This window comes from Grus americana, chromosome 2 (assembly GCF_028858705.1).
Source record: "Grus americana isolate bGruAme1 chromosome 2, bGruAme1.mat, whole genome shotgun sequence".
NCBI lineage: Eukaryota > Metazoa > Chordata > Aves > Gruiformes > Gruidae > Grus > Grus americana.
In genome coordinates this window covers 51381020-51404231 of record NC_072853.1, presented here as the reverse complement: position 1 = coordinate 51404231, position 23212 = coordinate 51381020, and the positions used below count along the sequence as shown (strand labels likewise).

The following is a 23212-nucleotide window of genomic DNA, read 5'->3' as shown; positions in this document are numbered from 1 at the left end:
GCTGGGGCAAGTTTCCAGGCTTTTCCTCAGGGCTAGAAGTTAACTTAATAAAGGAATTAATTTGTATCCACATGTATCTCTGTAAGTAAAATGCCAAGTAACTTGAGACTTGAAACACAAGCGAGAGTTGACGGCCTCGTGTATTGTGTAGCGCCCAAATACTTGATGCAGCCAACTCTTAGTTATTCATAGGTGGCTTATTTGGGTTGCGGATTAACTGCGTTGTGAATGCGGAGCTAGTTAAGATCTGTCAGAGTTTATGAGATGAGGCAGAATGTGAAGGAGCTCTACTGCTCCAGGAACAGCAGTTCAGCTCCTTCTGAAGGGATGAAAAGCCCCGCAGGCTTCCCAGTGCCTCCGCCTTTCTGGAGGCAATGGTGCAGATGAGTCCAAATGGCTCCTCATGGAACTAGTCTTGATTTAACAGAGCTGGTGCTAATAAGCTTGATCAAATGGAGGCTAACTCATCTGGGGACAGTTATGTTCATCATGATCCAGTTCTTTCTGGAAACAGAGCACTACTCAGCTGAGGCGCAGTCTGTTCCTGGACTGTGGACCAGCTAAGGTCTGGAAAATGAGCCTTATCTTCTCATCAGCATTGAGAGTTGTGATGCCAAAATACCCTAGACTGGGTTTTTAAGTCTAGTACAGATTTTTGTGCACCTGTCACTTGGCTTCAATTCAGAACAAATCAACAAATCTGAACTGCTTGCCCTGTGCTCCTTGTAACTTTGACTATGTATTTTTCTTTCAATATCTGGGACAACATGGTTTCCCATAACACCAGAAGGAGATAATTGTTTCTTAACTTTACCTTTTAGTGGATATTTCAAAGACCAGTAGAGAAATGGATTCTCCTCCTCTTGTGAGAGGAACACACCAACTGCCTTTTGATTTCGGCCCATTCATTCCTGTTAGGAATTGTTCTCATGAGTGACAGATTGCTTGATGAGGTTCACACAAAATAGATCGTATTTAAAAGAAACCAAATTACTTTGACTTATATTAATGTTACTAGCATCTCCTTTTTCTGGTTAAATTTAATCATCAGACTAAAAGTCACCATAGACCACAATTCTTGTCTAAGGAAGGATTTCAATCCATCTTGTTTGTTTACTGGAATCTTTTCATTAAGCTTGTCAGGATGTTGATGATTCATCGGCTGTTGGTTTGAGGAATTTGCTGCTTGGTGCCATACACAAATGCTTAGGAAATTCTGAAGATGCTGTTCAGGTAAGTTGTTAAATGATAATTTACACCATTAATCCTAGCTTATGAGCTCTTCTGTTAAACAGTAAATACTGTTGAGTAAGAGTGTTAAGCAAGCCATTAGTTTTCAGTGCTATTAATGATGCTATTTTGTGAATTCCAACACAGTATGTCAGGTTCTTTTCAAACTTTCTTTCTAGCATATCTTCATTATTCTGTGTTATGAAAGTAATTGGCATGTTGAATGAACATGGTAGCTAAAGTTTCTTGTAGGAGCAAGAGACAAGGGGAAGCTGGGAAGAAGAATGGTGAAGTTCTTGGTTCTGCTGTGTTTACTTTGTCTAACTTTAAAAAAAAAAAAAAAAAAACAACAAAACACAAAAAACCCAAACAACTTGGAGATTGACCTTTCGAAAGCATGGATTTGCTGCTTCTCCTCCAGACTTATTAGACACTGAGAGGTTTGATTATTAGCACATACCAAAGAATAATTTTGCCCTGCTCCAGGCTTTGATCTGTAGGCACAACTTTTTTCCTTCCCCTCCCCAAAATAGAATGCAATTCACATAAGCAGCACGGGAGGTGATGCTGACTTTAAATCTCTCGCCACCCCCCCCCCCCCCCCGCTTCTCTCAAGCATGTATGTGGTGGGTTGACCCTGGCTGGAGGCCAGGTGCCCACCAGAGCTGCTCTATCACTCCCCTCCTTCACTAGACAGGGGAGAAAAGGTATAACAAAACGCTTGTGGGTCAAGATAAGGACAGGGAGAGATCACTCACTAATTGTCATCACGGGCAAAACAGGCTGAACTTAGAGAGAAAATTCTAATTTATTACCAAGCAAGACAGCGTAGAGCAATGAGAAATAAAATCAAATCTTAAAACACCTCCCCCCACCCCTCCCATCTTCCTGGGCTTAACTTCACTCCCAGTTTCAACCACCTCCCCCTTCAGCAGCACAGGGGGACGGGGAATGGGGGTTACGGTCAGTTCATCTCACGGTGTTTCTGCCACTTCTTCATCCTCAGGGGGAGGACTCCTCACACTCTTCCCCTGCTCCAGCGTGGGGTCCCTCTCATGGGCTACAGTCCTTCACGAACTGCTGCAGTGTGGGTTTCTCCCACGGGGTGCAGACCTTCAGGAGCAGACTGCTCCGGTGTGGGTCCCCCACAAGGTCACAAGTCCTGCCAGCAAACCTGCTCTGGCGTGGGCTCTTCTGTCCACAGGGCCAAAGGTCCTGCCAGGAGCTTGCTCCAGCACGAGCTTCCCATGGGGTCACAGCCTCCTTCAGGTGCCTCCACCTGCTCCAGCATGGAGTCCTCCATGGGCTGCAGGTGGAATCTCTGCACCCCCTCATCCTTCCTCCATGGGCTGCAGGGGGACAGCCTGCTTCACCATGGCCTTCACCATGGGCTGCAGGGGGATCTCTGCTCCGGCGCCTGGAGCACCTCCTGCCCCTCCTTCTGCACTGACCTTGGTGTCTGCAGAGTTTCTTACATCTTCTCACTCCTCTCTCCAGCTGCAAAAGCTCCATCTAGCTTGTTTTTTTCCCCTTCTTAAATATGTTATCACAGAGGTGCTGATGGGCTTGGCCTTGGCCAGCGGCGGGCCTGTCTTGGAGCCGGCTGGCATTGGCTCTATCAGACACAGGGGAAGCTTCTAGCAGCTTCTTGCAGAAGCCACCCCTCTAGCCCCACCCCTACCAAAACCTTGCCGTGCAAACCCAATACAATGTATCTTAAATCATCTGGGTACTTCATCTCTGATGTTAAAGTTCCTTGTTAGATCTAGTATTTTTTCAGTGTGAAGTTGGAAGACTCCTGAAACAGTCAATATATTACTTGGTAAAAAGCCAAACAAATAGTTTTGCCTTGATACAGTAGTGTCAGTGACAACTTCTGGGTCCTTGCTTAAAGAATCTCTACCATTGGAAGTTTTTAATGTATTCTTATGTTAGTGTTAGGCTAATTTCTAGTGCTTAAAGTTGAATGGTAATGGTACTTCTGGATTTTTTTTAAGTGTCAAACAGTCAATTTAGATGTATTACTGCAATCTTTTTCTTTAATTTTTATAGTTCTTTCAGCGAGCTGCTAAAGATGAACTGTGCCGTCAAAACAACTTATACGTCCAGCCATATGCTTGCTATGAACTTGGCTGTCTTCTCTTAGACAATCCAGAGGTAACAGCGTAACCTATTTTTAAACTCTTAAAATTAGGATGGGGAGTCAACATACTACTATACAAACAATGAAATAAAGTTTATAGGTGATAATGTATATTAAGTTTTAAAAATTTCTTTTATACCTACCATAAAGAAACTTACTACTTTGTTTCTTGCAAACCAAGAAATGCAATGCGTTTTAGGTAATGTCTTAATTTTTCAATATCAAGAGCTATAAGGGTGTTCTGAGGAGCTTTGTTATCTGTTGATAACACTGCAATAACTTGTTTTATTGTTATTTTTACATTAAAAAAACCAAACAGCCTGAGACTCTCTGAGATTCTTCAGGGCAGCTGTTACATTCCTGACCATTAGTGATGTGTCTCTCTAGCAGTGAAATGAACATGTCTGCAAACCTACAGCAAGTAGTAGAGCAAGAATTTTGATAAGTGTAGCACCACATTGTTTTGATTTTTATTTAGTACTTTACCCCAAAAAGCACCACAGATTTCACTTTTCACCTCTCTGATCATACCATGATGCCCATTTGTTTTGTACATGCCTTATAGAAACAGTATATATAAATTCTGGGATATGGAAATACTTCTGTCACCCCGCAAGATGCAAAGACCTCTCTCCCCTTCGCTTGCCTTAGTGCTCCTGCTGCTGGTGGCAGCAGAGGCCTGGCAAGAATGCCTTGGGTAGGCAGGGATTTGTTCTCTGCAGGTGGTATTTAGTGTGGTGAGCACCTAGGATCCCTTTCTTACGTATTTAACTTCCTGTTGGGTGCTGTTTGAGCTCAAAGATTACCTGTAGTTATCCTCTCCAAGCAGAATTTGGTGTCTTCCTAAAATAGCTCCATGTGTTTGGGATCAAACTTATATTTGGAACAATACAATATTTGTCACAAGTCTTTTTACTTTGGGATTAATTATCCCCACTCTTGGGACAGATTTCTTAGTAATCTTGCACATCAGTGCATCTTGGAAACCTAGCTGGACTGAGGACATGCATACCATCATATTATTTCATTGCAGTGGATGTATAAGGAAAGTGATTTCAGTCATTTAAATGCCATTAAAGCTGTATGTGTTGGCATTTTGGCTTTAACCTCGAGTAGTGAGATTTTTGTTGTTTAGGATGAAGAGGAAAATAATCCACCTGGCTTTCAGACTGTCCAAATGGTTTGGCTGATGATACTGATTGTTCAGGTATTTGCATGTAACCCATCTCCTAGGGAGGCCGGAGAATCTTAAACTAGGGAATTTCTGCACCACTCTCGGTGCTCGTTCCCCCCTCAGACACATAACGTTGATACTTGGAGTTTATGCTACTTCCTGAATCAGATTGCGAGTTAGGGGAAGCAGATGCAGGGCAATGACTGGAACCCCCACATCATTCTATGTAGCGTATAAAGTAGTTGGGCTGATAGTATCTCATAGTCTTAAGATTCTGTTTTCAGTTATTTTCAATCTTGTCAGATTTAATCACCTGACCTGAACCTTCCAAAGAGGGAAGGAAAGGAAAATCTTTCAATAGAAATTATTATCACAACAAAGGACAAAACTAGAAAACACTTTTAAAAATAATTGTTCTTTTTTTGAAAACCCTGCTGCCCTGCGACTTAGAACTGGGCCTTGAAGCCTGGTAGGGAGGTCTGAGTCCAGTAATGTTTCTGCTGCCTTTTTTTTCCCCATGTTCATATTTAAATTTGATCATGTCAACTGTTTCTTAAAAAAATAATGAAAAAATGTGTGGTGGGTAGTGAAATGATCTGAAGATTTTGAAAATGTGGGAGCAGTCCTTCCTTCCTCCATGCTTTACATGTAGTACATGCACACAGTAGCTGAACGTGCTTCGTGTCGGGGACTGAACAAACCTCGGTTTGTAGCTGTACTGAGAAGCTGTGGTAGCGCTTAGTATGTGAAGGACGTGCAGGAAACTCCCTCTTGTGGCACTCGGACAATGAGGAGGTAAATGATATTTGAATAAAGTGGGATGGAGTGGGGAAAAGCAAGAACTAGAATTACAGGCGAGTGGATGCTGTTTAGAAAATTCCATTTACTAGCTGAGGTGTCATGTGAGAACTCTATATGGTCAAGAATAGAAAGGAATAGGATTTTATAAATCACATTTACCTGAAAGGCTGAGCATATTTGAAGACCTGAGCAAACAGATATGCATATTCAGATATGAATATGCATTTTGGTATAAAAGGCATGTTGTCATTACATTTCCTTTGCTTTAAAATTACTCATAATTACATGTTTGATTCATCTGAATCATCTTTGTTATTTTAAACTTAGTTCTAATCAAGTTCTTTTAAGATTTTAATGTGGTTATGTTAAAAGTTTACAGATTATTTTTTTTGTAGGTGTCTTAGTGAATGTAATTTAACTGGTATAAATACATATGTTCGTATTCAGGTATATTTGAATAAGAAAACTTCATTTTTCTGTCTTTTATCAGGCAGTTGATTGTTTATTTGTAAGGCTTAAAATAAAAATGTACCACATAATAAGAAATAAACCACGAGTTTTTCAGTAGTAAAGCTTAATCTGCAAATACATATATTTGTCCTTAAGAGTTTGAAATGGTGATTTCTGAAACAAGTTTTAATGCTTAAAATCCAGTAACTTGTTTTGTAAATAAATGGCTTAAACTTTGGTTAATAAACACAAATTACTCTGTTGATCACTTTATCTGTAGCTTTGTTTGTTTCCCTGAGCATTGATGAAGGTCTACTTAAGATGTTGATGTAACATTTGTGATGCATTTCTAATGCAATGTTTGTCTTTTTGTAGACTGTGCCAAGAGGCAAAACCTTACTTCTCCAAGCCAAGGTAAAACCTGAGAAACTCAAATTTCTTTCTGAGATGAGGGCATTTGAGAGGTCGTGTTTTGGGGAGCGGATGTTAAGTGTCGGTGTCCCTCACCTATAATCTACAACACTATCATGTATATATCATATCATGTATATCTACATGTATATATCATATACATCAATGTATATGATATGCATTTATGTATGTTATGTAGATATGTATTTATAGGTCAGTCATAGCACAGAGCCCACATTAGTGACCTCTCTTGGAGTGTTAGAACCTTGCCAAGTTTTTCAACTAAGATTTGGCTACAGAAAGTCTGAAGATGACAACTCTGCACTCCCTGTCTGTTCCAACTGGTTCCTGCCTTGGGCATGTTGGGATTTTCTAGAGCTTTTGGACTTGCAGAACTTTCCAGGTGCTGTTCAACTGCATGGGATCCAAGCAGCATGTTGGAAACAGAAGCTTTTTGCTCTCTTCACCAACTTGGAATTTCTGTAGTAATTCTGTTGCTTTGGGTAATGTGGGGATATTGCAACATGCAATCTCCAGTTAACCTCTTTTCTTCTATCTGTTTTGTAACATGACTGCTTAAGCGTTAGTAGTAGATTTATCTTCACATCCTAAAGTGAAGGAGGCTAATAGTTATATGCCTTTTTTTTCCCCCAGGAGGAATTTACTGGCTATGACTTTGAGAACAGATTGCACGTCCGCATACATGCAGCCTTAGCCTCTCTAAGGGAAGTAGTTCCACAGTGACGGACAGGAAGTCTTGTTATGCTTTCCCACAGTTTCTGCACTTTAAGATGAAGCGGAAGAAAAAGCTGTTGGGAAGACCAGCTTTTCTTCTGAAAACCACTTGTGCCAGAGACACTTTCCTAGTATGGTCAGAGTTGGTATGGCTTAGTAAAACATTACCATTTTAACTAAAAGTAAATCAACCAGGAAGAAGGTTAAGTGACCTTGCATTTTTAACTCTTCAGTTTTTGTTTTGTTTAAACCAAGCTGAACGCAATTACTTGTAATTCTGCGGGTGAGCCTAAATAAGCACACATGATTTACTTCAACAATATTGGCAGGTGTGATTTTTTTCTTTTTACCTTTTAAAATAGATCTAGATCTAAAATATGCCAAGAGGAGCACTTCTGTTTTGATTAGAATAATACGATAAAAGTAATTGGTATAAATGCAGAACACTTTTTTTTTTTCTCCAAGCATTAGCCAATGCTCAGGAGGAGGAAAACTGTTGAGCCACAAAAAAACAGATCTTACTGAATTTTAGTGGTTTATGTTAGTGACTTCGTGATGACTAATGTGTGAATTTTAAACCTTGCATCCCCTTCCATTCTTCATTCCTTCCAACGCAGCTCATACTTGTGATATAAATTATGTCAATATTTGGGATCTCTGCTTCTGGTACATTCCAGCAAATACTTACTTCGATATGCAATTACAGTGTGGGCAGTTTTTATCTCTGCTCTTAATATTCTGAATATTATGTTAAAATACCTAGGCCAGATACAGTAATTTTACATATTTTTCATTCAAGCTGCTGAATCTGTATAGCAGTGACCTTTAAAAGTATTAAAAAGAACAACCAAACAAAACAAAAAAAACCAAACCCAAAAGTCTACTTTGGTAGTTATACCACTACTATGATATCTTAAGTCTCTATATGGTATTTCAAACCTGTGGTGTTAAGATATTGAAATACCTCAGAGAGCTTAAAACTTTTATCGTGACCATTTCATTTTTAATACTTGGCCATCTGTGTGCTCATCTGTAGCTTTTCTTTTTACTTTTGTCTGTAATATGTAGTATCTCCTTATGTTTTATATTCAGTTATTACCATATTAAAGGAAGGTAAATATTTTTTTAAGAAGCTTATGAATGGAAATCTGACCAGAAAGTTAGTTGAATTATGTTACTTTGCAAAGCTAAGAAAACTGGATATCCTTGGAAATAGTTATCCAAAAGCCTTATCTTTACTTTGGTCAGGTTGCCTTAAACAGTTCCTTAGCTTAAACTTTTTTTTTCTTTTCTTAGCTCTTTGTAGAATATGTTGCCAAAGTTTTAGACCTTGCCCACACCTAACCTTCATTGATTTGCTTTTGAGGTTGCATCTAAAGCAAGACTGATATGGAGGAGAACAGTAATGTCCTATTTGGTAGGCCAAATGAAATGGCTGAGACACTTTTTTATTTCTCTCTAGAAATACACAGTTCCTGCTATGAAAGGCATTCCTAGAGCAGTTATACGCTTTTGTTGCAGTTCCTGAAGGAGAGGAGAGACTCTTAACTCTTAAAAATCCAGTTTTATTTTTCTATAATCTAGGTGCGTTACAGATAGTACACTGGGGTTTTTTATGAAAATTTAACAGTGAGTCACAAATGAGTGTTCAGCTTTATTTGGTCAATCCAAATAAGTATTGACTAGAAAACAAGATATTGTGTATATATAGTGACTACTTAGAATTCAAATCGTGATTTTAAAAGTGGGCTTTAATGTACTGGAAGTCTTATTTTGTCCTATCTGACTTTTAATGTTTTGCAATGAGAGAGACAGTCCATTCTGGGTAAATAGCTAGAAACAGTACATTTACTAACAAAATTCCTTTTAAATACACTGCTTAAATATAATGTGAGACTAAGCTGTTCAGGACACAAAGCACCTGCATGCGATTTGCGTTGGGGTATCTAGGGTCTACATACTTGGAGGTAGCTAGCAGTAAATTTACTAAATTGTAGTAAATTTACTAAAAGGCCTCCTGTTCTCACCAGGCCAGGAGTGGATATGGAAAGACACTATATATTCATATACAGTTTAACTCTGTGCAAATTGCAGCTTTTCTGTGAATTTAGCGAATCATCACTGAAATAGATCTACCTGTTTCTGTATTAAGTTTTTTTCCTCCCCTCATAGGAGAATCTCCTACATTGTAAATGGCAAAATTATTTTTTATATTAGATTGTGCCTGTGATGAGAAAAATTTCAACTGTATTTTGTGTAAACTGATAAGTTTTTATACTTTGGAACTCGGAGGCATGGTCTAATAGCAATAATGGAATATGCATCTTGCTAGTTAATATGTTAAGACTATCTTTACTGGGTCAGGTATTTTTGTTGATGTTGATGCAGTTTTTATCTCAATATGACTCATTTCAAATAAATTACTAGAATTTTTAGATGTCACAAAGTGGCATATTTATTGTGATGTACTGTAAATGTTGTTAATTTACAGAACTTGCACTTTTATATTTCTGAGTAAAATTTAAGAAAAAAAAAGTGGGCATGAGTTTTGTTCCCTTGCTCCTCAAAGTTTGTCTTTTAATTGGCGGCCTCCTGAACAAGATGATATCAAGTATTGGGAAAACTTCTGGGATGTCAAGTGACTCTGTAACAAAGTTTTCTAGTCAGCAATTACCTCAGCCTTTGTTCTTCCAGTATAATTATAGTCTTCTGGTTTAGAAAGTGAGTTACATGTGTCATGTTGAGATCAACCATAGAGTGAACAAGGTTTAAGATGCAGTTTTAAGACATCAGATTTACTTGTTCTTCATTAAAGAAAAAGAACCACACACAGTTGTATTTGTTGTATTCCTACACCTTTGAAAAATGTTTCTAATTTACTCTAAAGCAAGCACTTTAATTTCTTCTCTGTCTGACTTTGAATGCTTGGTTCATATTCTATATTATGCTTTATTCTTAAATAAAATTCCCCAAATGTTGTATTGAATTGCTTTTCAATTTACAACAATCTGATTGTCTTTCCAACAGCTGATCATACTTGTGTTTAAAAATTGCTCTTTAACTGCTGAACAGGAGCTAGCATCAGGTTGGCAGGGGGCTGTGGGTGGCGTGAGGAGGGTGCTAATTGAACATATCAGTGGAGTGAAAGCAGGGTAGCCTATAAATGACACTCAAATTCCCTTTCCAGTCATCATTACAAAATACTAACAGTGGTAGCAATCACTTTCATGAAAAATTATGCAATCGCAAACAAGTAATCTTAAAGCTAATGTTAAGAAATAAATTTATACTTTGCTGTCTTTAGGGCAATTGGGCAGCCAGTGGCATCTGGCCAGCACGCCTGCCCTGGTCTCAGCAGAGGCTCTGCAGGCAGCCTAGAACACAAATGGTAGACTCCACTGGACTTCAGGAGTAAGAAATACAGGTATACTGCCTGAAATCCTTCATCCTGGAGGAGCTCTACACCAAATGACTTTATATAAATTAGGAGTTTGGGGGGGGGAGGGGAAAGCAGGAGTGGGGAATTGTTTCTTTGCTAATTACAGTTTGAGTAGATGCTTATACAATACTGTCTTGCATTCTAATGTTTTGAGGTGAGCTAGAAAATACTGATAGAAAAGCTACTTTTATCTAGAAAAGTTGACTTGCAGAAGATGGAAATATACAGGCAAGTTCTGGTTCATTTTGACCAGAGAACAATTAAAATACGATATTCTATACGGAGATTCAGAAAGCATGGGAACCTGCTGTTTTTACACTGAATTCTCCATATCTATATACAATACTCTTAATTTATGCCCAAGCAAATTCTTATATGAAATTAGTCAGTGTACAAGATGCACCGGAAAAAAAGATTGAGATATTTTACGCAAGGCCTAACTTGATCACAATATTGCAAATATGTATTCTCCCTGAACTGTGAAACTTGTTCCATTGATCATTTACAAAATTGTGCCACTAGTAGATGACAAAAAGTGATTTCCCCACCTCTGCTACATGCATACTGAAGGTCGCTTCCCTTGATTGAATTACACTTAAATATTGTACTGTTTAGTATCCCTTCCATCTTTGTAGGTTTTTTTTGTTGTTGCTGGCATTGCATGCATCTCCAGAGTGCTTGCAGAAGAGACTACATACAAGCAAATGAGGTGCAGAAGGTCGGTGTGGTGAACTGCTGCGGAAGGACCAGTACGTGAAAGGATCCGCTCCCTTGACACCTCTAAACCTAGAGGTCTGTAACTTTGGTTTCCAGACGCTCCATCTCTTCATATTTTCTTCTGCTATATCAGATGCTGTGTTCTTTGCCATGTCTCAGTGTAGATGTTATAAAAAACATTCAGGTCACTTAGTGCTCGTTTGCATGAGCAAAATATAAATGAGACAGAAAGTCAACTTGAGGCAGGCTTTCTAGAGTTAAATACTGAGCTATTTCTATTTTTCACCATACTTTTCTAAAGTAAGTTCAGACTCCTAAACTGGACTCAGCATAGGTTAGCAGGGTAGGTGCGTATTATGATTACATATTGCCTTCCTGCTTCTGCTCAGAACCTTTTTGCTTCATTTTAATGATCTTTGTAGCCGCTGTGTTTTAACCAGTGTGTTTTAGCCATGTGGGGAGTTCATCTTCAGTTGTCTTACCTCTATTATTTCATTGCTACTTTTTCAAAAATGCTGTTTGTCTTTTGATGTGTCTCCTTCCAAGATGGTGTTCCAGTGGACAATTTGATCAAGTAATCTATTGAGTTTTGCATGATTGGATGGTCCTCAGTGGTTTTGAGTCGTTTTTTGGCAAGCTGTGCTTACCTCTAGAAGGTGCCCAGAGAGGCTCCCTTGTGAAGAGGTTAAGAGAACAAAGGTTGTTAGAGTTGAATATTTGAAGGGAGAGAGAGATTGTCAAACTCGGCTGAGCAGATGCATTTACGTAACAAACACCTGCCAGTCTTTCTCTAAGAGCAGTATGTTTAACTGTACAGGGGGGGAAAAAAAGATAATTGTACTCCTGGGACGTATACTTCTCTCCGCAGGTGTGACTTGTAGTAAAGGCCTTGATGAAGAGGAAGACAGAGTCCGAGACAAGCATAAATACACCTTAAATAAAAACAGTATTTTGTACTTTTGGTAGGAGAAGCAAGAAATTTTCATGGAGATTTTTGCATATGAATGCAAACCCTCACTTAGAATTCTACTGAGGGGTGTGGCAAGCAGAAATATAAAAAGTACTTGCAAAAAACACAAATCCTCTTCTGCCTGTTTAGCTGAAGCTTTGAAAAAGATTGCAAGTTTAAAAAACAAAACAAAACTGACCCCCAACCAGTGCAATCCATTAAGCTGTTGTAAACTGTCTAATAAAGAGTTAATGAATGAACTGAGCCTTTTTTTGGCAGAAACTTAAGGCTTATCTGGGACCTTGATTTACTGAACTTCTGTCCATTAAGACATTTCTTTCTCATAAGATTTTAACATAATCTGGAAGCTATTACTTCTGCAGATGAAGCAAAGGATGGTTAAGGCAGGGTAGTTGCCTTCAGTTGGGCAAACTGCTCTTGGACTGACAGGTTCTTCAGTTTGGAGCCAGATGTTTTAGTAGAGTAGCTGGTGCACTTTGTATGATGGATTTACTGTAGATGGCTTCCAAAAACACCATTTGAGTTCCAGCACAGTGAATTCATTGCCAGACATAAGAGGAGCATGTGGGAATAAATTAAGTGTCTTGGTTTTGCATGGCAAGGTTTTGGTAGCGGGGGGGAAGGGGGCTACAGGGGTGGCTTCTGTGTGGAGCTGCCAGAAGCTTCCCCCATGTCCGACAGAGCCAATGCCAGCCGGCTCCAAGACAGACCTGCTGCTGGCCAAGGCCGAGCCCATCAGTAATGGTGGTAGCGCCTCTGGGATGACAGTTGAGAAGGGGGAAAGAACCTGTGCAACAGCAACTGCAGTCAGAGAGAGGAGTGAGAATATGTGAGAGGAACAACTCTGCAGACACCAAGGTCAGTGCAGAAGGAGGGGGAGGAGGTGCTCCAGGTGCAGGAGCAGAGATTCCCCTGCAGCCCCTGGAGAAGACCATGGTGAGGCAGGCTGTCCCCCTGCAGCCCATGGAGGTCCATGGTGGACCAGATACCCACCTGCAGCCCATGGAGGACCCTATGCCAGAGCAGGTGGAGACACCCGAAGGAGGCTGTGATGCTGTGGGAAGCCCGTGCTGGAGCAGGTTTGCTGGCAGGACTTGTGACCCTGTGGGGGACCCACGCTGGAGCAGTCTGGTCCTGAAGGTCTGCACCCCATGGGAGGGACCCACGCTGGAGCAGTTCATGAAGAACTGCAGCCCGTGGGAAGGACTCACATTGGAGAAGTCAGTGGAGGACTGTCTCCTGTGAGAAGGACCCCACGCTGGAGCAGGGGCAGAGTGTGAGGAGTCCTCCCCCTGAGGAGGAAGGAGCAGCAGAGACAATGTGCAATGAACTGAGCACAATCCCCCTTCCCTGTCCCCCTGTGCTGCTGGGGGGCGGAGGAGGGAGAGAAATCGAGATGGAAGTTGAGCCTGGGAAGAAAGGAGGGGTGGAGGACAGTGTTTTAAGATTTGGTTTTATTTCTCATTACCCTACTCTGATTGGATTGGTAATAAATTTATTTCCCCAAGTTTTGCCCATGACAGTAACTGGTGAGTGATCTCTCCCTGTCCTTATCTTGACCCACAAGCTTTTTGTTATATTTTCTCTCCCCTGTGTATCTAAGGAGGGGAGTGACAGAGCGGCTTTGGTGGGCACCTGGCCTCCAGCCAGGGTCAACCCACCACATTAAGTTTCAGACAGACATGCTTTTATGTTAGGGGCTGCAACCTTTTTAAATATTTAAGGAGGTTTATGCTTCTGTTCATTTACCTCTCATGATAATTTTTTTCTGTGGTTTATGACATCTGTACTTAAACATCTTTGAAGCTTTTGCTGTGCAGAGCTTTGCATACCTAGAAATTTGAGAGTTTTCAGAAGAAGCAAATTTTCAAATTATCTCCTGATCTGTATTCATTGAGGATGGTTTTGAAGTAACCACATGACTGCGTTTGCACACAGGTATGTTTCATGCCTTTATGAAGTCCTGTTGCTTCTCTATGTTCTCCATACAGAAATCTAGACTTCAGATTACTCTCCTGACTCCAGAAATTATACATTTTCTAGTCATCATATATATACTTGAAGCATGCCTTATTCTTTCTATAGCAAAGCTATTCTTCCGAATTTCACAGGTCATAGCATATTCATATTTACCTTCTTTAATATCATGGTCTGTATTGTCACTCTCCAGGACTGATAAGCTATTGTAAGAAGTTTTCTTAATGAGAAATTACTTTCTAAGGATTCTTTTATGGAAGAAGCATTTTCTGGTAAATTTACCATTAACATACTTTCCAGTGAACTAACTTGAAAGTGATACAATATTCTGTTAATTTTAAATGAACTATTATGAACACATTACTTATTAAAGGAAGCCATTGTAGATAGTCTAAGTGCTTTCATAGCAATGACACTTGAGTCTTAAATCTTCAGTGCTGCTGGGATTCCCCTCAGGTTTTTGTAGAGTTGCAGACATCCAGGAATGCAGGAGCAGGTGGGTAGAGGATGGTTTTCCAGCCTTCATGAAGAATGATCTCTAGCATGGTTGGGAGATAAAAGTTTTTATCCCACAGCAGACTCCTGATCATGGCTTGCCTTCATGATCCTCAGAAACCTAGTTAGGGGTAACCTTGAAAATATGGCACTATACAGTTACCTTTTTTTGTGCTTGTTTTACTGGAACAGAAAATGATATTCTGTGTATCCACTGAAAATGTGCACTAGAAAGCAAATGCTGTCCCTGGGGCTGTTGAGGTTTGTTTCAGGTTTTGCCCTTGCAATCATAAGGTTCTACAATATGAATGGAGCTGTATTAAGGAATAATCTGGTTCCTCTTTGGGTGTCGCTGCCGTGGTTACAGCGCCCACCCGTTTGCTCTGAGCTCCTGCCAGAGGTCAGCACCAAACATCGCTTCTCAGGCGCTCTATTCTACAGTCTGTCACCTGGGCGTAAATCCCTCGGGTGTTGCGTGTCACCTATGTGAAAAGGCCAGGCTGCGAACCGGGGGATGGGTCTGCACACCCACCTGCTCTACCACGGCTGGCAGAGGGGTGGGAGGGATGTGGCTGCAGCCTTTCTGCTTTCCACAGGTTGCAGCGTTGGATCGTGTGAAGTCATCATAACCCGAGGGTGAGCACAAAGTTACACTCTTCCAGTGCTGGGAAGAAACATCTCCGGTTTGGCTGCCTGTTGCTGTGAAGGAAAGATGGTGTTTCAGCAAAGGCGAAACACTTCCTCGGAGGGGTTCTGCCTGCCCTGCCAGTTCAGAGGGTTACAAGCTTGAAGGTGAGTCAGAGGAGAAGGCAGGAAGGGGTTTCACAGTAGCGTGGGAAGGGAGGACACGCAGCAGTTCATAGGGTGCTCCTGTGCCCCGTGGTGGGCAGCACCCGTGGGTGTTTGGCCTTGCTCTTTGCAGCCCTTACACCGTTTGTCTTGAGCGACGGCAGCCACAACATTGTACTTTGGTCTTAAAATATATTATTAAAAGGATTACAAATAGAGAGGTGCTCAAACGGTCATGTCCATTAAATGCACCGCTGCTCGAGTGATGAGGTGTTTATTGCAGGAGGAAAGCCCTCGCTGATGAGCAGCAGCATCACCTGGCTGCAGAGCACTCTGGTGAGTGTAAATTTTAATTGTGTATTTCACCTCCTGCTCTTTTTTTTTTTAAATTCTATTTGACCAACCAGTAACGCCGCAGCGCTGGAGCACAGCTGCTGTTGGCTCTGAACCTCTGCACTGCCGCGCTGATGATGCACAGGCACTGTGATGTCACACCCTCCTGGATGGGTGTGGTAGCCCTCCCTGGGTGTCCTGGCTGCCACTCTCATTGGGGGGTGCCGGCAGGAGGCGGGGGTCAGGAACGAGCAAGTATGGGGGGAAGGGGGGGAGAAGCGTCCTGTAAACTCTTTGCTTGAACACGAATGGCTTTTGTGGCTCATCAGGGGGTGCTTTGGTGGGGTTTATCTTTAAAAACCAGGAATTTGGGGCGCGAGTGAATTCACGAGGTTTTTCCCTAGTTGGCTGGGCCCCCTGACTGTGCCTCCTGCTGCCTAAAGGCACAGAGGGGGGGAGTAAAGGATTTGGCCACTGCAAATGGTAAATACCCCCTTTAAGTTAAAAAAGAGTTTGGGAAGGGGTGGAGGAGGTTATTGAGGGCGTGGCAAGGGATGAGCAGCTGCGATCACAGCGTCGGCATTAGACGCTTCGCACTGGGCGGGGTAGACGCTCAGCCGAGGGGTTCGGTTTGTACAGATGAGAAATCGTAAGCTGACCTGAGGTGGGGAAGATGCAGTCTTCAAAGATCAGGCTGATTGTTCCACGTGGCCTCAAGAGCCTGCTTGAGGGGGTGAGCCGGGCTGTCATGCAAAACAACCCAGATGACATTGCTGAGTTTTTTGCTCGCTATTTCCATGAGCTCGTCACCTTTCAAAAAGGTTTGTTCCTACCGGAGCTTCATGTGAAGAGTTGAGCTATTTGAGAGTGCAATCCTCCTCCAGCTTAATCTCTGCTTCTGTTTGCAGGGCATCCAAACCTGGATATAACAGAACTGGTTGAAAAGTTTGAGTTCATTAGCGGTAAGATAGTTGTTGTTTGTTCCTTTAAGGTATTTTGAGACAATGTTCCAACTGGAATGGATGGAAGTAGTTTTCACTTATTACAGGATGCATCCTAACTAGCCCTAGTGAGGCTGTTGGCTATTGAAAAGGCAGGCATCTTCAGAAAGCGCTTGCTTCCGTGTAATGTGGGAAGAATTAGTCCCCTGGGATGCTATACTTTCCCCTTGAGTATAGAGGAGAGCCTGGATGCCTTTGGTCGTTTTAATTTTAAGATATTGCAGTGTGATTTGGAATCATAGAATGGTTTGGGTTGGAAAGGACCTCAAAGACCATCTAGCTTCAACCCCCCTGCCATGGGCAGGGACACCCTCCACTAGACCAGGTTGCCCAAAGCCCCATCCAACCTGGCCTTAAACACTTCCACGGACAGGGCATCCATAAGTTCTCTTGGAAACCAGTTCCAGGGTCTCACCACCCTCATTGCAAAAAAAAAAACCCCCCAAAAAAACCCCACAACCAAACAAAAAACCACCAAACAACCCCCCCCAAACAAACAAACAAAAAACAACAAAAAACCCCAAGCCTGATATCTAATCTTAAATCTATGCTCTTTCAGTTTAAAACTGTTGCCTCTTGTCCAGTCAATGCAGGCCCTTGTAAAAAGTCTTTCTCTGTCTTACAGCCTTCTTTAAGTATTCAAAGGCCACAATTAGATCTCCCCAGACCCTTCTCCAGGCTGAACAACCCCAACTCTCTCAGCCTGTCCTCATAGGAGAGGTGCTCCAGCCCTCAGATCATCTTCATGGCCCTCCTCTGGACTCGCTCCAACAGCTCCATGCTCTCCCTATGTTGGGGGCCCCCAGATCTGGATGCAGTACTCCAGGTGGGGTCTCACAAGAGTGGAGCAGAGGAGCAGGATCACCTCCCTCGACCTGCTGGCCACACTGCTTTTGATGCAACCTAGGATACAGTTGGCTTTCTGGGCTGCAAGTGCACATTGCCAGGTCATGCCCATTTTTTCATCCACCAGTACCCCCAGTCCTTCTCCTCAGGGCTGCTCTCAATCCATTCTTCCTCCAGTCTGTATTGATATTGGGGATTGCACCAACCCATGTGCAGGACCTTGCACTTGGCCTTGCTGAACTTCGCGAGGTTCACATGGGCCCACTTCTCAAGCCCATCCAGGTCCCTCTGGATGGCATCCCCTCCCTCCAGTGTGTCAACCACACCAGTAAGCTTGGTGTCATCCACAATTTGCTGAGGGTGCACTTGATCCAACTCTGTCATTGATGATGATATTAAATAGTATTGGTCCCAGTATGGACCCTTGAGGGACACCACTCATTGCTGGTTTCCACCTGGACATTGAGCTGACAACTGTAACTACTTGGATGCAGCCATCCAGCCAAGTCCTTATCTAGCCAAGTCCTTATGCATCAAATAGTCCATCCATCAAAGCCATCTCTCCCCAGTTTAGCAGCCAGAATATTGTGGGGGACTCTATCAAAGGCCTTACAGAAGTCCAGGTAGACGGCATCCATAGCCCTTCCTGTGTCCACTGATGCTGTCAGTCCATTGTAGAAGGCCACTAGGTTAGTCAGGCACGATTTGCCCTCATTGAAGCCATGCTGGTGCTCTCAATCACCTCTGTCTTCTGTATGTTTCGATGTATCTTCCAGGAGGATCTGTACCATGATCTCACCAGGCTGCCTCGTCAGTAGTTCCCAGAGCCCTCCTTATTACCTTTTTAAAAATGGGTGTGATATTCCCTTTTCTTCAGTCACTGGAGTCTCCCACCCATGGTGCCAGCATGTGTTTTGGGACCAGTGGTGCACCAGTGGGCGGCTGGCTCGTTTGCGTAGCTGCAAGGGAGCCTTTCTTTTCTGTGACATTGCCCAGTACTGACATGGGATTAGAAATGGGTCTGTGTTGGCTTGGGATGGCTGTCAGAACAGTGTTTTTTCAGACAGGATTTAGCTCTGTCATCCTTTGAGTTATGTTTTCTCATGATTTCTGATCTCATCCAGTCATGACTGCAGAAAACACCTCAGTGCTGAACTGTGATGACATAGTAAAGACTCGCCTTCTCTTCTCCTGCTGTGCTGGCTTTATGTATTGGACAACACTTGCTAATCATGATAGAAACCAGACCTCTTGGTTTGTTGGTTTTTTCCCCCATGCTGAGGGTTTTAATAACCATGTGATCGAACACTGTTTTGATCCCACAAGTACTCTCTTGTGTTCCGCCCTTGTCAATGAATCTAGAACCCATTTTTCACTGTCTAAAACTTGTTCATGTCTGTTCTTCACTTGATTAGTTGAACTGACAGGTATCCAGGATTCTTGAGGAAGCTAAAATGTCACCATCTATGCATCTAAAATAACTCGTATGGATCCAGAGAGTTCTGATGTGTTGCAAAGAGGAGTCATAGTCTCCTAGCTGGCTTATCTCATGTGCTTAATGTAAAAGGTTTAATCTTTTAACCTGTAAGTGTAGCAATGTTTGTGGGCAGTAGCTAAGACTGTAGTAATCACTGCAGGATCAGGAACGGAGTCAAGGCTTCTGACATTTTGAAGTGGTACCACTGCTCTCTGAATTTTCTTTCCCTGTATCAATAGGCAAGCAGCAAGCCCCCTCCTTAAATTAGTCCATCTCTGGAAGCCTCATAAATGTGTTGTAGAGCATCTAATTGAGTTGGTGCTGAAATTACTCTTAATTTTATTAAATGGAAACAGTTGCTCAAGTATTGCCATTACATGCTTTTCACCTTGCAGAAAAGGGGAATGAGGGACCGGAAGAGAAGAGGACAGAGTACAGAGAGACTTTGTTTTCTGGGGAGCCCAAGCAAAAGGACAAGTGTACTGACACAGAGGAAGACCAGCTCCTTGAAGAACCCAATGTTCAATATAGCTCCAAAGTAACTCAACACCCATCACTAGCCAGTTCCATCACAGAAAGCAATCCTCCCCCCAGATCTGACAGACCTTCATCCCCTGAGGGACCTGAACTGGTGTATGTCCCTGCTGAGCCTGCACAGCTTGCTGCCCATGTGCTAGGTAACTGTGATTCTTTTTATTCTGTGAGGGATGTGGCAACCAGTGTGCAGACTCTTCACGAAGACTCTCAGACCTCAGAGAATGAATTTACACCAGTAGAAAGTGCCGCTGAAGATGCTTCTGCTGTCCCAGCAGCTAAGATTTCTGTACAGGCTGTTAGGTCACAACCAGGAGCAGAGAGTCAGTCCTCCATAGCTGGAGAGCTAGGGCCCTCAGCCAGCCAGGCTGATGTCTCAACAAATGCTGTAAATCAAGCTTCCTGGGTCTCCTTGTGGGAAGAACCATCACCTCCTCCTAAAGATCCATTGCAGGGTGTACCTTCCTGCAACGAAGCTGAGGTTACCTCAACCACTGAGGTTGTATCACTGTATCGGGATGATGAGCTGATGATGGATGCAGAGGTTCCACACTATGTAGAGCAGTTTCCGCAGAAAATAATAATTCCCTTTGTAGACCAAACAGCTTATCTGGTAAATATTGAGCAGCCATTAAATGCAGGCCAGGGCTCAAGTGCTACAACCTTAGCTTCAGCTGATGATGATTTAGTGTGCCATCCTGAGAGAGGGGAAATCTACAGCACACGTGGAGTCAGCTGAGCAAGTTTATGTCTTGTCAGGTAAGAAAGTTTTGGGTCTCCTGTGTCATCTTCATGTTCTAGCTTCCAGCTCTACAGCTTCATCAGTGGTCATTAAATGGAAAAGTGTCAGTGCAATGCAGGGTGGAGATGAGTTCCAGATTGTACCAACACTCTGCTTGGCCTCAGTGCACATGTGTTAGATCTCACTGCCATCTGCTCCAAGAGATATGGCTAGCTCTGTGCAGGACTCCTGTGCCCCTGCAGGCAAATATGGAGGTAAGAGCGATGGGAAGGTACCCATTGATGCCAAATGATCTTGCTCAGAACAAGCCTATTATTCTGAAGCAGATGTTAGAGACCCAAGATGTAATACATGTGCCCTGTGGCTGAAGAGAGGTGACCAGACAGAGCCTTAGTTTTGATTCTCCTCCCCTGAAAGATCTCATATTCCAGCACTGACCTAGGAGGTTTTCCATTTATGAGAAAAAAAAAAAGTGGTGGTTGCCTCTGCTGTCCTGAGCTTGGCAAGTTTCTGCAGCTGGACTGAGTGGGCTGAGCACTGGTCACCAGTTCCCCAAGCAGCAGGTGAGCTGGTGTTCATCTTTTTTGGTGAGGCCCTCACCAGCATCTCTTCCCTGTGGTGACATGTGCCCAGCTCCAACCTTACCCAGCTGGAGAAACCCTCCAGGGTGGAGCTCCCCTGCCCCAGGTCTCCCTGATACTGCAGAATCTGTCCAAGTCCTGTCCCAGGAGCAATTGTACAGCTGGGAGGTCTCAGCAGGGCATTTTGTAGAGGAGAGCTGAGCTTAGGCAGATCTGTAAATCATCACTGGCTCTTTTAAAAAAAACCCTCACACTTTTAGGGGAGTTTGACAAACTTCAGTTTCAGAAATACCAGACAAACGCTTACCCAAAGAGCCTCTGCTCTGACCATAAACAGTTTTACTTTTTCTAGGCTGCAGGTGTTTGTCAGCCATGTACCAAACAGGGCTTGCCATCCCAGCTCTCTTTTCCAACATGCTTGCTTTCACCAAGTATAGGTATGTTTGGTTGATACATGAGGATTTACAAACGTGACTGGAATTCACCACTGCTGATACCAGCACTCTTATTTTTATCTTTGTAGCCATGGCATCAAGTGAAGCAGGACAGCCACCACCATGTTCCAATGTGTGGACCCTCTATTGCCTAACTGACTTGAGACAAGGTCAAAAATCACCACCATCCCTTCCTCCTGCTGGGGCCAGTGTTCCTTATTCCCAGGCAACCCTCAGCCTTTCCAGAGGGGAAGATCAACAGTGTGGTCAACTGTCACAAGTATCTGCTCCAATTTATGTGATGCAAGAGGACAGCAAGAGGGGAAATGCTCCACCTTTCATTTTAGTGGGCTCTAACATTCAGAATGCGCAGAACTGGAAACCTCTTCCTGGCCCCACTGTCTTTGCGCAGCAAGGGGCAGGTGCTAGGAGAAGACTCACTACTGTCCCAGTCCCAGTTGCCAGGCCAGCTGATGAGGAAACAGATATGGCAAGCCCCAATTTTCATTCTGCAGAGGAAACTGGGGCTATGCCACGCACAGCCCCTGTTTTCTCAGTTGCCATCCCTCTGGATGACATGATGTCTGCAAAGAAAGGCTCACCAGCTGGTGATCAGCACACAGGTATAAACGCTCTTACAGAAAGTTATGGTACTGCAGGACAGATTCCCATTACAGCAGGCCCCATGTCCAGAGCAGGGCCATAAAGAAGTAACCTTGCTTCTTGCATTAGTCTTGCATAGGGACATGCTAGTGTATGGATTTTACTACTAAAAGCTTAATTTAACCCTTTTCAAAATAAAAAAAAAGGTTTATAGACCACTGGTTAACCTGGTCATACATAACAGACCCAATACCTTCCTCTGCTTGTTACACTTTGCAATTAGTAGTACTAGTCTTGCTGTTCTTTTATTCTAAAAACTTGGTTAATCTCACATCTTTATGCCTTTTAGCATTTGTCTAGTAGTGTAATATTCAGAATGTGGCAAAATATGCTCACCTCACAGTACATTTAGGTAGCAATTAAAGTAAGTTCTTGCTGCCCACGTTCTACTGAGTTCATGTTATATTTTAAACAGGTTGAGAAGAGAGGCTGTATGGACTTCAGGAACAATGGAGTTTACATTGTAATAAATCAAAAGAACTTACTGCAAATGCTCCAAGAAAGCCAGCAATTAGAACTGCATTCCCATGCATTGTATACTTTCCTAGCACAGCACAACATCTTGACTGTTAACTTTGTGTGAAATGACCCCTACAACACCTCTGGCCTGCCCAGCTTCTTCAGCATACTCACATGATATACGCGTAAGCCCCAACGCTACTGGCAGATGACATACAGAGCCACAGTTGGTTCAGGATAACCAGGTGTCACCCCTACTGCTGGGGTTATCCTCTGGGAAGGAAGTGTACACAAGTGCCAGGAGCAAGACAACAGTCAGACTTTCAATGAGGAAGGAGTTACTCTCACATATGGTCAATTCAGTCAAACTACAGGTTTATTGAGGACCACTGAGGCAATGCTTGAAGGAAAGAGTTAAGAAAAACTACCTTTATGTTGCTTTAGAGGCTTTACAACTACAGGTGTATGGTCACTTAAATATGGCAGACTCTTGAGGTATAGGTCTAGACAAAAAAAACCCCAAAACACACCTGTTCTTTTGAAACAGAATTCACTCAAAACAAGAAAAGTTGACAATGGGCAGGCAAGAACAAAAGAGCTTTTTTTTTTTCTAGCACTGAGTGTCCAATGCTGTGTGACCCGCTGAAGCACTGATCCAACAGCTAGACTCTTTCTACAGATCTCAGAATCCCACCTGAAGCTGCACAGGAATTAAGACAGACTTTAAGAAATGCTGGCCAGAGTAGAAGCTTGAGTGCAGGGAGGAGGCTTCCAAGAGACAGAGTAGGTATTGAATTTCTGCCACTCCAGG

General features: G+C 42.7%; 2 protein-coding genes across 2 annotated transcripts in view; both read left to right on the top strand.

The window, feature by feature from the left end:
- TTC39C (tetratricopeptide repeat domain 39C) overlaps positions 1–9927 on the top strand; it is a 40948-nt gene extending 31021 nt beyond the window's left edge. The window contains exons 11-14 of the mRNA XM_054814181.1: positions 1136–1233; positions 3283–3387; positions 6174–6212; positions 6864–9927. Coding sequence (XP_054670156.1) covers positions 1136–1233; positions 3283–3387; positions 6174–6212; positions 6864–6953 — 332 coding nt within the window. The 3' untranslated portion in view covers positions 6954–9927. The remainder of the gene's footprint in view (positions 1–1135; positions 1234–3282; positions 3388–6173; positions 6213–6863) is intronic.
- An 8047-nt stretch (positions 9928–17974) lies between these two features.
- On the top strand, positions 17975–22470 carry CABYR (calcium binding tyrosine phosphorylation regulated). The gene is made up of 3 exons (XM_054814183.1): positions 17975–19665; positions 21369–21902; positions 22358–22470. The coding sequence occupies exons 1-3, from the start codon at positions 19335–19337 to the stop codon at positions 22360–22362; spliced, it is 870 nt and encodes a 289-aa protein (XP_054670158.1). The 5' UTR covers positions 17975–19334; the 3' UTR covers positions 22363–22470.
- Positions 22471–23212: the final 742 nt, after the last annotated feature.